The sequence below is a fragment of the Mytilus californianus genome, unplaced genomic scaffold (assembly GCF_021869535.1).
Source record: "Mytilus californianus isolate M0D057914Y unplaced genomic scaffold, xbMytCali1.0.p SCAF_6, whole genome shotgun sequence".
Lineage (NCBI taxonomy): Eukaryota > Metazoa > Mollusca > Bivalvia > Mytilida > Mytilidae > Mytilus > Mytilus californianus.
Window position 1 is genome coordinate 98,748,466 of NW_026262712.1, and position 14,174 is coordinate 98,762,639.

Here is a 14,174-nt window from a genome sequence, read left to right on the forward strand (position 1 = left end):
TTGAGAAATTGCTTATTTAAATGCAGTTTTCTGAAACGATTCAGGACATTCCATTGGCCTACTCTGCAGGGGTCTGTTAATAATAATACTGGTCATCAACTTAACGAAGTTACCCATATCAGAATGCATAATTCACAAGAATATCTCTCATCTTAACTAAACCTTATACCACGCCTTTCAAAATAATGTACTAAAGAAGTAGTACTGGTTGTCTTTTTAATAGATGTAAAAGTCGAAATCAAGAACATTTATTTATAGAATATTAAACTTTGAGTTAAAACTTTACTTTATTTTTACATATGTTGCATGTAAGTAGATATGATCTCATTTGGGTCATCTTCAACTTGCTATTAGAATCGAAATTATATTTTTTTTCATATTTAAATCGTACTTTAAACGGATACAGGGTTTACTCTATCTTTTCCTTATCTAATCTAGTATAGTTTATCACGTTCTATTCTCAATAATTCGAACCACTCAAATACTTCCTCATTTATATAACAGTTTATTGTCAAATATTTGCATCTACAAACATCAAATTTCCGTATATAATTCTGTTTCATCTTTATACCGAGAATTTCAACCCATACTGTTATATTAGATCTTGTATAAAAAGTGCTTTACGCATACATAGAGCTACCCCCATTTTATACAGCATGGACATATTTACTTCAACTGTACTGCTTGGGATAAGTATTCTTTGTGTTCTGTATTTGTAAGTACATATATTATATGGATACCATATCTATTATTTACTATCAGTGAATACGTATATGTATATATAATTACACATTTTGAAAGGGATTTATCATTACCTTTTTAGTATGACCTCACATTGGAATTTGGTAGAGGAAGGTTGTCATTTGTATAATTTAGAACTTTAGTACAACGTAATTGACTTCATTTTGAAATTATTGAATTGCTTTACAGTCCCATTTTAAGTTCTTCAGAAAATGTTCAAAAACTTCTTACTTGCAACGTAAGGTGATTTCATTTTACCCTGATGTGTTTTGTGAACAATAATTTATGATTAACATTTACATTTGTTTTATGTGTATCCGGCATACAAACGTTTCCTTTCTTTTAACTCGGTCTCTTATAATCGTAACTTTAAGCAGGATCATTTTTTCAACAAAGCTTAAAAATATGTTAACAGCCATACGGTGTTACTAGTATAGGAAAGACAAGTAGGCACATTCTATTCTTTAGATTACTCATTTTCATTTCGACATTTCTTTTTTCAATTTGACATTTCTTACTTCCAACTTGACCTTTCTCAGTTTAAATTTGATGTTTGTCAGTTCATAGTTGACATTTCTCACTTCCAACTTGAAAGTGAAAAATGTAAACATTGAACTGAAAAATGTCAAGTCAGAAGCAAGAAATGTCAAGTTTGAAGTGAGAAATGGAAACAACATGATGTCCCAATCGGTCTTTCGTAGTTTTATCGTCTAAACCAATACTCAGAATACTACGTACGTTTGCAGGAAAGCAGTTGTACTAGTTTAATAGGAAATACTATTATATACACAATTCTATTAACACGTGATATCTAATTTTTTTTAAACCAGTTCATCTATCTTATTAAACTTCTCGTTCGCCACTGGAGTACATATTTATAATCTCTTAGTGGTATTTATTCTTAAACTAAAATGAATGTTATATTAGTATACTATTGTTTGACAATATGTGATATTGAAAATGGTAAAATGAAAGTGGACTTTTGAAAAGTCTAAACGTTTTTTTTTACTTGCGATGATGTATTGTCAGGGTATTTTAAGTTTTGAGTAGCAGATCATGCTGTGTTAAGAAACACGCAGTCAGGCTTGTATGGGTTACAAATGATTAGTGCTAATTTATGTGTAGCTTTCTCACTAGCACCCAGTATTCAAATAGTTCTATCTACATGTATGTTATCTTTCTAATTTTCTAGTGTTTTTTTCTGGTAATATTAGCAACTTTCAGCAAGATTTGTCCTTGTAATCCATTAGATTTGTCTTTAATAGAAGTTTTTTTCTAGATTTGCGGCCTCTCATTTCGTAAACCTAGCGATATGTTATTACAATTTTTGGAGGATTTCTGTTATATTTTTATGAGAAAAACATGAGGGCTTCCTGTTAAAAAATATACACTAATTTTTGTACGAAAGTGAAAATAAAAAGTGCTAGATATTCCTTACACAGAACATACGTAGGATTTATATGATAAGTTGCCACTTCATACTTTATATAAAGGGTTGTTAAAGTGGAGGTCTTGTCAGTGTCTGCAGGAGGGTTGTGTTTTAGATGGATTGTAAGAAGCTTATTTACTTTTTCTAGGGGTTTAAGTATTAATCGCGAAACTAAATATTAAATCATGGTTCTTTTATTGTCGGATAAATACAAATAATAATATTATATAGTTGTGGCATTTTTTACAACTTATTTTTTTCTGATTTTATTAAGAAACCTACTGTTGGAAAATAGTATTTACATTTTATATACAGAATGCGCACCAGATTGAATATCCGTCAAACGAAAGTATTTATATTTACATAGCACTTAAGGGGCTCCATACCATTTTCCAAGACTATACACAGTGAAAACAAATAGCCCCAAAACAAAAAACAAATGAATAAAAAAAACTGACAAACAGTATCACCCAATTCCCGTTTTAATCATTCGTCAGTTATGAATGTTCAAAATATTATGATGGAGATTAGTGTACTCTCAGATCTGTATCTAGTGTCTTTTTTGTTGTGGAGATGTATAAATACCCTGTCACGTCCGGTCTGTGTTTTTTGTTCGGTATTTTCTGTTATGTATCGATCGGATGAGATTTGCCCTTTTCAGCTGATTTTTAAAGTTTGTTCTTATATTGTACTAATACGCTATACTGTCCCAGGTTAGGGGAGGGTTTGGCGCAAGCAAAATAGTTTAACCCCGCCACATTCTGTAGGTGGCTTTCCGAATTCTGTAATTCAGTGGTTATCGTTTGTTGCTGTATATAATTTTTGTTTTTCGTTCATTGTTTTGTACATAAATCAGGCCGTTATTTTCTCGTTTGAATTTTTTTACAATTGTCATTTCGGGGCTTTTTACAGCTGACTATGCGGTATGGGTTCTGCTCATTGTTGAAGGCCGTACGGTGACTTATAGTGGTTAACTTCTATGTCATTTGGTCTCTGGTGGAGAGTTGTCTCATTGGCAATCATACCAAATCTTGTTACTTTCTGCATATAAAAATGTAAATACCATTTTACTAAATGTTCAGAATGATGGTAATTACATGGAAGTCACTTTAATGTGAAGATACACGACTCCGTTTCGTAGATATAGACATAGACACTTGTCTCTGAAAAAATTACCTATATACTATAATATAACAACTTGTGTTGGGACAAGTCCTGTGGATATAGGATACAATTATCATATATTTTGGCCATTTATCTTCTTAAAATCATAATAGCTTAATCTGTTTAAGGTATTGTGTTCACTTGATATCACCATATGATTATGTCAGTGTTAGCGTTGAGCTTATAGAATATATAAGGACAGCCGGTTTTTTTTTGTTTTTTTTTGTTGTTTTTTGTATTACTTGGCTTAATTCATAAAGTGTTTTTTTCTTTCAAACCTTAAACAGGAAGTAAACTGATATGATCAACTTTTATATAAGATTATGTATAGGACAAGGAAATCGAATTCTATTTTTCCATAAATATTTGAAATCAGATATATCGTTATTTTTTATAAAGTCATATTCATGGATCCTTATATGCTGCAGCAGAATTGTATACATCTAAATTACTAACATTAAAGTTTCAAATACCCTTACCAAGGATGTTGAAAAGGGGGAGGGGCTGGCAAGACAACATTAGGAGTGCTACTTGTAAAAATTTCTATGCATCAACCATATGTGTAGCTCCATTAAGGGGGTCAAAAGAATTTGTCACTTTTAGTTAACTGTTAAAAAATAATTTTTAAAAATAAATATATCATATTTATTACGAGAAATCTCCTTTTGCCGTGTTTTCTAAATGTCAGTAGGGCGTATCAAATAAATACCATAATGACATTGTCTTCCGCAGCGGGTGGTAATGGATTATTTTCGTGGAAAGTGTATTTCACGGATTTTCTTGCTTGAAGCTCATTTTTCACCGTTGTTCGTGCAAATTGGTTAAAAAGCAGCGTGTAATCTATAATTTTTAGTTTCGTTCAACGTGAAATGATCATTTTATTTCCCGTTCATTCAATCCCCCCACCCCCTTTTTAACAACCCTCTATATTACATATTTATGGAAGTATCACCTTGTGTTATTAAGTTCCAATAAACATCCCACTAGAAGTGAATGTAGTAAGAGAAATTGATGGGATGTGTACTGAGCAGACCTCAGTTCTTTTAAGTTTCGTGGTTTTATTCCATATCTAATTATCCTGTAGTTTCTTCCAAGAAATTCGACTTACTCAAAAACCTTCCTAGTAATTTATTTACCTTAATTGTCAATGTCGTGAAGCTATTATATCGCCTTTGTTGTGTATCATTATATTACATTCGTGATTCAAACAATAGAAGAACAACCGTTGAATTAGATCATGTGTATCGATAATACGGGTATTTAAAGGAACATACTTTTTGTTTTCGGTTTGTTTTTTGAGAACCAAAATGGAAAGCATAATATCAACTGTCCTATCTGGAATTATAATCGTTCTCACCTTCGCTTATTTGTAAGTATAAATATTTGTGTAGAATAATCGTAAAATTCAATAAGTGAAATTAGGAGTTCTACTATTTAACCTTCTTTAAATAGCTGCAATTCAGGATAACTGTTTTTGTATTTGAAACCTCGTAGTGAAAATCCCCCAAATCCTTCCAGGTAATTCAGCCTGTTGATAATTCGGAGACTATGGGTCAAACTCGTCTATAAAAAAAATAATGATAAATTTTTACGAAATACCATTCCGGAAATAAATCAAGTTGTACTTGCAAAAAGTAACAGATGAAGACAATAATAACATACCGTACGTAGAAAGTCTAGATAGCCTGTGCAGTGATTTAATTGGACCAAGAGAAACTTCTGAAAGATATTATTGGATGCTCCGGTTAAAAATAGAGTTATCAAGTGGCCATAAAATCACACTTGTATTTTTGTGAATTTTAAAAAGTAGTTAAGATTTAATCACAAACACGCCTGTAGGTAAAACATCCTGTAAAAAACAAGTTTAACTGTATAATCAACGGCAATTATTATTGTCGTCCTAGGCCTATTTTTGGAACAAGTAATCAACCATGAACGTCGGTGAGTGTAGAATACAATATGTATCACGCATCATACAAGGGAAATGAGAGAATGGGCGAAATAACTTGACAGGCAGCCTGGCTGGTCAAATATTAGAACATCCGCTAGTCAGAATTCTATATTACTTAATCTCTATGCGTTTAACTTCGGGGGTAAAGCAATCACTTGTTTTCCAATACACAACCCCTTAAGTTGCTATAATTAGATAACTAGACTTTGATGGCTTAAACTAATTGTTTGAATGTGTATAAGATTATCGCTTTCATTCACATTGAATTAAATAATATTCAATGTCATACATTTTGATTTTTTATTCAGTTAGATACTAGTATATAATATGTACAAACGTGAAGATCTTGGGTGTTCAAGAAACGTTACATCTATATATATTATAGAGTGGTTCTGCGGTTAGAGCATTATAGATTAGGCCCGAGTTTATAGTATAGTTCTGCGGTAAGAGCATTATAGATTAGGTCCTAGTTTAAAGTATAGTTCTGCGGTCAGAGCATTATAGATTAGGCCCTAGTTTATAGTGAAGTTCTGCGGTTAGAGCATTATAGAAAGGCCCTAGTTTATAGTGTAGTTCTGCGGTTAGAGCATTATAGATTAGGCCCTAGTTTATCAAATAACTACATGCAGTTGATATGTGGTTCTACAAATAATTCAAATATCTCCATTTGTTCATACAATCATATAACACCGATCGCTTGATCCGCCTATAATATGTTTTAGTCCTCTCACGAACAAAATTATGACCCAAGTAAACCATACAATATAAGAAGGCACGGCCTTTGCTGGAACGGGAACATCGTTGTCTTTAGTTCATAACAAATTGCAAAAGAGCTCATTCATTTATATGATGTATATCTTTCGAATTTGCTGTTTATAAATTATATATACTTGTTCTGAAACTGAGGCTGCAACCCCTCAGACTTTATACCTATTAAAGCCTGATACTTGCAATTGGAATATTAGTTAACTTCCCAAACATTCGGGAAACACAGATAGGTCATTGACACGAAAATAGATAGTGTACTTTAAACATTTTGATATGAAGGGATTTCTTGTTTACTTTTGAAATTAGAATATCTGTATAAATAACAACTTAAAGTTAAATACAAATCAAAATACTTAGATAAGTATATATGACAATTATGGTATAGGCTGATATAAAATATCAGTACTATAAACTGTATAATTAAAGTTTAACACACAAGTAGTGGTTTATGTTAGAGATTAGTACAATTACCCATGGGATTTTGTTAGAAATCGAAATGTGAATATTTGACGAATCGTGTCAAATCCCATTTTTTTTAAACATTAGATGTAGTTAGCTGAAGGTCCCGAATCTTTGCCACAACGTTGTCAGTTTCTCTTCTACTAAGTACCCCCTTGGTATTTTCCGCGTCTTTTATAACAAACGTAAGCTTTTGGTCAAAACAGAAAACAAGAATAAGAACGCATAAATGGTCTAAAATTGGATGCTTTTTATGTTTTTTTTTATCTTGGAGAACTGCGGTAAAATATTTTATACCTTTCTCATAAACACATATTTTGATATCGGTCTTTTAATAAATATTTAAACTAGGTCTATACAAAGTATAAGTGACGCATAAAAAATAATATAAATATTTATATATTGGTGTGATTATACTCTGTAATAGTGTTGTATCTCCGTGATGAATTCTATAACATGTCCCGAGCACAGAGAGGTTCTATGTTAAATAAAGAACTGAGGTAGCGACCAAAGAAACACGAGAAACCTTCACCTGTATAGTGTTTTTGGATGGAACAATTTTTCTACTTGAACATTTTTCATATTGATTTGCTTGGATCAGAATATGTAATTTTATTTCTAGTTTAGATATATAAAGATATATTGCGTTTCTATTGCTTTTCTTTATCATCAAATACTAAGTTTCTTTCCAAATATGACATATTAAATTAAAGATAAGAAAAAGAATCGAATACATTGAATAATCATTATTACCATCAGTAAAAATAAGTGTGCTTCAGTTCTTCAATGAATCTAATAATTATCTACGTTTTGATGGGCCATCACATTGTAATTTTTCTATATTCACTGGTTCTATACAAATAAGAAACATGTTGTGTAATTGTTTCTGTGTAATTATTGTGTCATTGTTGTTAGGTCCCTGCGTCGTTGAAGCGTGCCCTTAACACCTCTTTTCGTTCATGTCAATGGTTTACCTCCCTTTTCAACACTATTCTGTGGTACAGTGACTGTCTCCAATATAAACGCTTAAATACACTAACATAGATAATGTGTCACCATGAATTTTGAATGGTATCAGAAACAATAGTAAGCATTGGCTTCAAATGGGCATAAACAGTACAACAAAACCCGCCTAAGGTCAACTCTAGTCCTATAACATAAGCCTTCGTAGGTTCATATCGTTTGCTATCGACGTTTTTATCGGATATTTTTTTTTACTATGGTTCGGCATTGATAGTAAAAAAAATATCCGATAAAAAACGTCGAAAGCAAACGATATGAACCTAACACATTTTATTTCTAATAATGAAGTGCAAACAACAGTCTTGTCAACCCTTCATGCTTCATCTAAATCCCAGTAAAACTGAAACTATGACTGGCTACATGAGGGTTGTACTCTTGTATACTAGTATTTAAGCCAAACAGTAGTGTTAACAAGCATGTAGTATCAAGTTACACCGGTTGTGTGTGTGTAGTATAAGTTACACCGGTTGTGTGTACCGTGAATAAGCCACACGTAGCTATACCCCATCGTAGTTCATTCAACTTTGCCTAGTAAAAAGAAAGGGGCAAGTTATCATACGAAATATCTATATGACTATGTTACATTAACAGGGCTTTAATGTAGCGAATAACAAGATACACAAGATTTGGTGAAATATTATTTCAAGATGAACAGAGGATCATGGGTCAAAATGATAAACAGTAATAACAACCAATATTTACAAACTTTTTGAACTGCTATAGATCATTTTTCTAATTAACCTATACCAGTAGTCTTCTTATCACGAACATCTAAAATAATCAACTGAATAGAGCAAGAAAACTATAATTATTAAGTGACCGTAGAGTGGAATAAAAATTTGTAATTCAATACAAGCAACAAAATATATGGTTACAAATTGGACGTCAAGGGCGAATACGTGACACTGGAAGTTCCTGGTAAATTGAACTTTAAACCCGGATGAAGTTGGAAATCTGTACTGACATTTAGAAATGAGGGTATGATTGTTAGGGATATTGTTTGCCCCACATATGGACCCTACTTAAGAGATGTTGCAAGGGTTATTTTACTTGCAAAGTGCGTGACACTCTCTCCATACAGGACATCAGACTATAAGTCCAAATTGTGAATGTTAATACAATTTTAGCTGCCTATTTAAACATGCTTCCCATTCAAAGCACCTCCTTTTTCCATCACATGTCTTATATATATTGTTTATTCAAACTACCATCATAAGTTGATATAAAATACTACTTTTCGTTGAAATATAGCCTTTTGTATCCCTCTACTTCCAACATATCATGACCTTTTTGTAATAAACAAATATAAACATAACAATTGATGGTGCATGTATGTGCGAGCTAGGTCAACAGCTGTCCACCACCGAGGCAAAATGTATGTACCTCTTTATGAACAAGGAAGTAAAAACAAAATAATGTTTTTTTTTTTTTTTTTTTTTATTGTTATACCTATTGACAGTTATATAAATTAAATGAAACACGAGATCAGATTTGTGTTCAAATATTTATTAAGATGATCGACAGATCTAACTTAAGTATATAAAGCTTTACTTACTCAGGTGTAGCGAGCTTTAAAGGAAGAGAAGTTTTCTTTGTAAATAGTTTGTCCAAAAAATGGAGTGTGTAACATCGTTTATCTTGTTTGGGATAGTTTTTACTCTCCTTTTAATCTATATGTGAGTATCAATATATATTGTTACTGTGTATTGTTTTAGAATATTTACTGTATAAAGAAAGCCGCATACTACACTTTTAATTTTTAAATCCGTATACCAATTTAAATACAAATCTAGAAATATCATAAAATTGATATTTGTGTCGGGAAATAAATTGTAGTCGTTGTCATGGTACAATGTGTACTATCTTTTATATTATCATTACATATTGTTCTATGTCCTCAAGCTCCTAATATTGTTTAAGGACTGTATGTTCACAATGTTATATAACACATAAACCATACCAAACAATTCTTTTTTTTTGTAGCTTTTGTTAACATATAACTGTATCATAGGGTGTATACTAATAATCAACTATTTCTACATTCATCTGCCAAGTAATAAAAGATTAATGTAAAAAGACAGATTAATGAATTATTTACTAAATAGTGAGCCCCGGGTGCCATAAAAAATACTAGATAATTAGTAGAATCAAATAAGATTATCGCTTCATTTGTTTGAATACGGTACTTAATCGTGCAATGTAGCAAATCGCACAATCTTCAAATACAGTAACTTTGGATCTAAATACATATGAAAAATGTTTGGAATGAACTTATTATCAGCCAACCCTATGAGAATTGAAAATAAAACGACGTAAAAGAATGTTACAGAATTCTGCTATTGAAAAGTACAAAGATTTATAACACCTGACCAATAATTATATATACTAGAAAATAGATTGACTCTTCTGTCTCGGTCTTTAAACTTTGCAGATGGTATCAAGACCCTATACGATAATATCAACATGGACGTTAAAATGAATATTCTAAGGACTATTTGTAGGAAAACTACATTGTAGTACAATCATTAGTCTGCGCATCAGTAAATGACATTAGATAAATATAGCCTTATTCTAAAATAAATCCGACTACGTTCGGGTATTTCACATCCAATATTTTATGGTAATATTCTTTACAAAGCACAAAAATGTCGGCATTCACCTCAAAAGCTAACCAAACCTTTAAACAGACTTATTCGGAAAGGATATAGTTACGATACTGTTGTCAAGTCATTAAGGATTGCATATTTTGGTATTAATATTGATTCACTCATAGGGTCTTTGCATCGGAAATAAACACATTTATTCTAAAACCAGTTATTGGCATGATACGGGTTATGTTCTTCTCATATATTTTATGATGATATGATAATAAACCCCGTACGAGAGGGATTGTACTTGATTTTCATATGATGAAGACATAATCTTTCAATCAGTTTAATTGAAGTCTGGAGCTGGCATGTCAGTAACTGCTTGTAGTCCTTTGTTCCTTTATGTATCATTGTCATTTTGTCATTAGTTTCTTTTGTTACCTATTCTGACATCGGACTCGAACTTCTTTTGAACTGAGTTTTACTGGGCGTATTGCTATGTGTTTCTTTATTATACATTGACTAGAGGTATAGGGGGAGGGTTGAGATCTCACTAAACATGTTTAACCCCGCCGCATTTTTGCGCCTGTCCCAAGTCAGGAGCCTCTGGCCTTTGTTAGTCTTGTATGTTTTTTAATTTTAGTTCATTTATATGTTTTGGAGTTTAGTGTGACGTCCATTTTCACTGAACTAGTACACAATTTTATTTAGGGGCCAGCTGAGGACCACCTCCTGGTGCGGGATTTTCTCGCTGCGTTGAAGACCCATTGGTGGCCTTCGGCTGTTGTCTGCTCTTTGGTCGGGTTGTTGTCTCTTTGACATATTCCCCATTTCCATTCTCAATTTTATTCCACATCAGTCTATAAAATGGTTCTATCATACTCTCAACCTTGCCTTCTGTTTTAATTATACTGGCATCTTTTCAATCTTTTTCGAGCTAAATCTAAAAATAGGAATACGGTACAATCATTTGTTATTTTCAAAAATTGCATTCAAATTACTGTCTACTGATACGGGTTGTTTACGACCTTGACTACACAAGAGGGTCTCACAGTGTCTGAATATTAAAAACTCACTTATTTATCATCGATGCATTATCATATCCATAGTCTATACTACGTGAGAAGTCGGGACGAGGCTCTGTCTATGCAAGTAGTGTAATGTGTAAAGAAACGTGACAAATCATTTAAAAAACACAAAGAAAATGTAAAGACAGGGTTAGCAAACATAATTGTGAAGTAAACATTGTATGAGTGTAAATTTTAAATAAAACTGAATATCAATACAATAGACTACAACTGTACTAAGGTTAAGATGATGATTGACAGATCCTATTTGACTAGAAGATAGACTTGCAATGGGGAAAGTATGGCGCGATAAAACTTCCGTTAGCCAAACACTGCGCTGAGACATTTTAACCTGGACCTCAGATATTGTATACATGTAATACCTTACACTACGCTGGAACATTTTAACCTGGACCTCAGATGTTGTATACATGTAATACCTTACACTGCGCTGAGACATTTTAACCTGGACCTCAGATATTGTATACATGTAATACCTTACACTGCGCTGAGATATTTTAACCTTGACCTCAGATATTGTATACCTGTAATACCTTACACTGCGCTGAGACATTTTAACCTTGACCTCAGATATTGTATACATGTAATACCTTACACTGCGCTGAGACATTTTAACCTGGACCTCAGATATTGTATACATGTAATACCTTACACTGAGCTGAGACATTTTAACCTGGACCTCAGATATTGTATACATGTAATACCTTACACTGCGCCGAGACATTTTAACCTGGACGTCAGATATTGTATACATGTAATACCTTACACTGCGCTGAGACATTTTAACCTGGACCTCAGATATTGTATACATGTAATACCTTACACTGCGCTGATACATTTTAACCTGGACCTCAGATATTGTATACATGTAATACCTTAGGGATTCTCATTCAATTTCCATATTTATATCAAGAATTATCCTTGAATTCAATATAATTATAATCCTTGGAATTTTTCCTTAATAAACAATATAATTTAAAAACTAAAGGATGAAAAAGCATTGGAAACGCAAATTAAGAATTACAAATGAAAAATATTGACTTTTAACATACACAATCACTGATTAGAACGGCAGGTAGGTAGCATATGCCAACATGGCTGAAGTTTTTATGTTCTGTATTTAAAAAAAAAGATTTGCGGGCAAATTATGAAAGTATTCAGAAAAACTGTTGGCAAAATGGTCATTTCGAATCATTTAAGTGAATATGTTCTATCTTTAAAGCCTCATTGGGAATTGGGAATTTGAGAAGATGAATTAGAAAAAATGAGCGTTTCCTTTGCTTTTTATGTGCATGTAGTATCTTAGTGTCATGAATATTGCAATATTTAGCAATAATATTTTATAAATTCATAATGATATCACAAAACAATTAACTGATACTCAATTTTCAACATGGTATACATGTACATTCTATGCTTAAATGTATAAAACATTAGTAGAAATGTTAACATCGGCATTTGATTTCCCCCCAAGGTATACACACCATTTATGGTAAGCTGATTCTATCCCTTAATTAACACCCTTATTATTAACCGGATCATATAATTTCTTGTAGTTCAGTATTGCTGAATTCATTCATATTTCATTATACTACGGGTGTCATCTGTATTCGTATCAATGACAAGTTAATAGTAAAATCAACTTAAACTATGTATGGCAAACGCTTTTTTTAAACGGGAGGGGAGGGGAGCCATCTCCGTATGAAAGGCTTATTAAACGGGCAATGCAAGATTCCTACATAGAACAGGAATTATGACTTGTCATAAATAAAGACATAAGCGGCAAAAACTAAACTTTGAAATGGCATTAGTTGTATCAGAGACATATTATGTGTATATATGTCTCTGGTTGTATGTACAAATGTAAATTTCTATATGGACAACTTGTATAGGCTCTTGCCTATTTTGAGGTTTTTATATGGTATGAACACATGTCTATAATTTATTGTGCCTTTAGGAGATGTCTCGTCCGTTTTTCCTGTGTTTGATAGTTGTGTTATCATTGCCGTATTATAGAAAATTTCGTTTTTCATGTGGTTGATAGTTGTGTTATCATTGCCGTATTATAGAAAAGAAAAGATATGGGTATCCATCCATGACACAAAATTAGTATATGCACAGCAAAAAACACAAAAGGCAAAGGAACAGCGCTTTTATTGCTGTTCTTCATCTCAAAGTCACCGTGACCGACCGTGCAAGACCCTCATGGTGAGTCAAGGTCGTTAAAAGCCCCCTCGTCGTCAAGTCACATTGAGGCTTTCAACACGGAGCAAAAAAACCCAAAAAACTCTCACCTCACTGCAAGTTTAAGACGGCCGATAGCGCCGGTTTGAGCGGAATTCCCCATATAACATATTCCATACCTGAAAAGTCACTCAATGTTACTTTACTTCAAAATTTTCCCCACGATTTCAAAATGTTCTGATGGCTTCAAGAATTTTAAGATCGAAGAGTATAATTCTCGTTTTTGCTGTAAATTATACCTCAAGTAAACCACCCTCAAGATGGCCTCTAAGACACAATATTTTCAATAAGTATTCTCTCTAAGACACAATGTTGTCAATGTGTATTTTCTAAAACACAATGTTGTCAATGTGTATTTTCTAAGACACAATGTTGTCAATGTGTATTTTCTAAGACACAATGTATTCAATGTGTATTAGAAAGTTATAACAATGCATGAAAATACGTACTTTGAGCTTAAAGCTTTCATGTTCTTTGATATGGTAAAGATAGGTATTATCCAATGTTGTAGTATTGTTTTACGTGTACCTGTGTCTTTTCATTTTTCATTGCGCCATAAAATTAAAAGAGAAAGGTAAGAGTAAAAACTAGTTAAACATCGAACCATGCAAATGTAGGCACTTGTCAATGGTTATATCATTGTTTTGTCCATAAAAATGGTTTAGATGGTAGATCTTTGTCATTTTGTCAAATTAATATAAATAAGAAGATGTGGTATG

General features: G+C 32.4%; 1 protein-coding gene across 3 annotated transcripts in view; it reads left to right on the forward strand.

Moving 5' to 3' along the window:
- The first annotated feature begins 628 nt into the window (after window positions 1-628).
- Window positions 629-14,174, forward strand: part of LOC127706845 (cytochrome P450 3A13-like) — a 40,868-nt gene continuing 27,322 nt past the window's right edge. The window contains exon 1 of one of the 3 annotated variants that reach the window (XM_052211563.1): window positions 629-715. In XM_052211563.1, coding sequence (XP_052067523.1) covers window positions 657-715 — 59 coding nt within the window. In that variant the 5' untranslated portion in view covers window positions 629-656. Of the gene's footprint in view, window positions 716-4,558; window positions 4,704-9,063; window positions 9,212-14,174 lie in introns of those variants that run through there. The other 2 variants (XM_052211561.1, XM_052211562.1) reach the window with 2 other exon arrangements.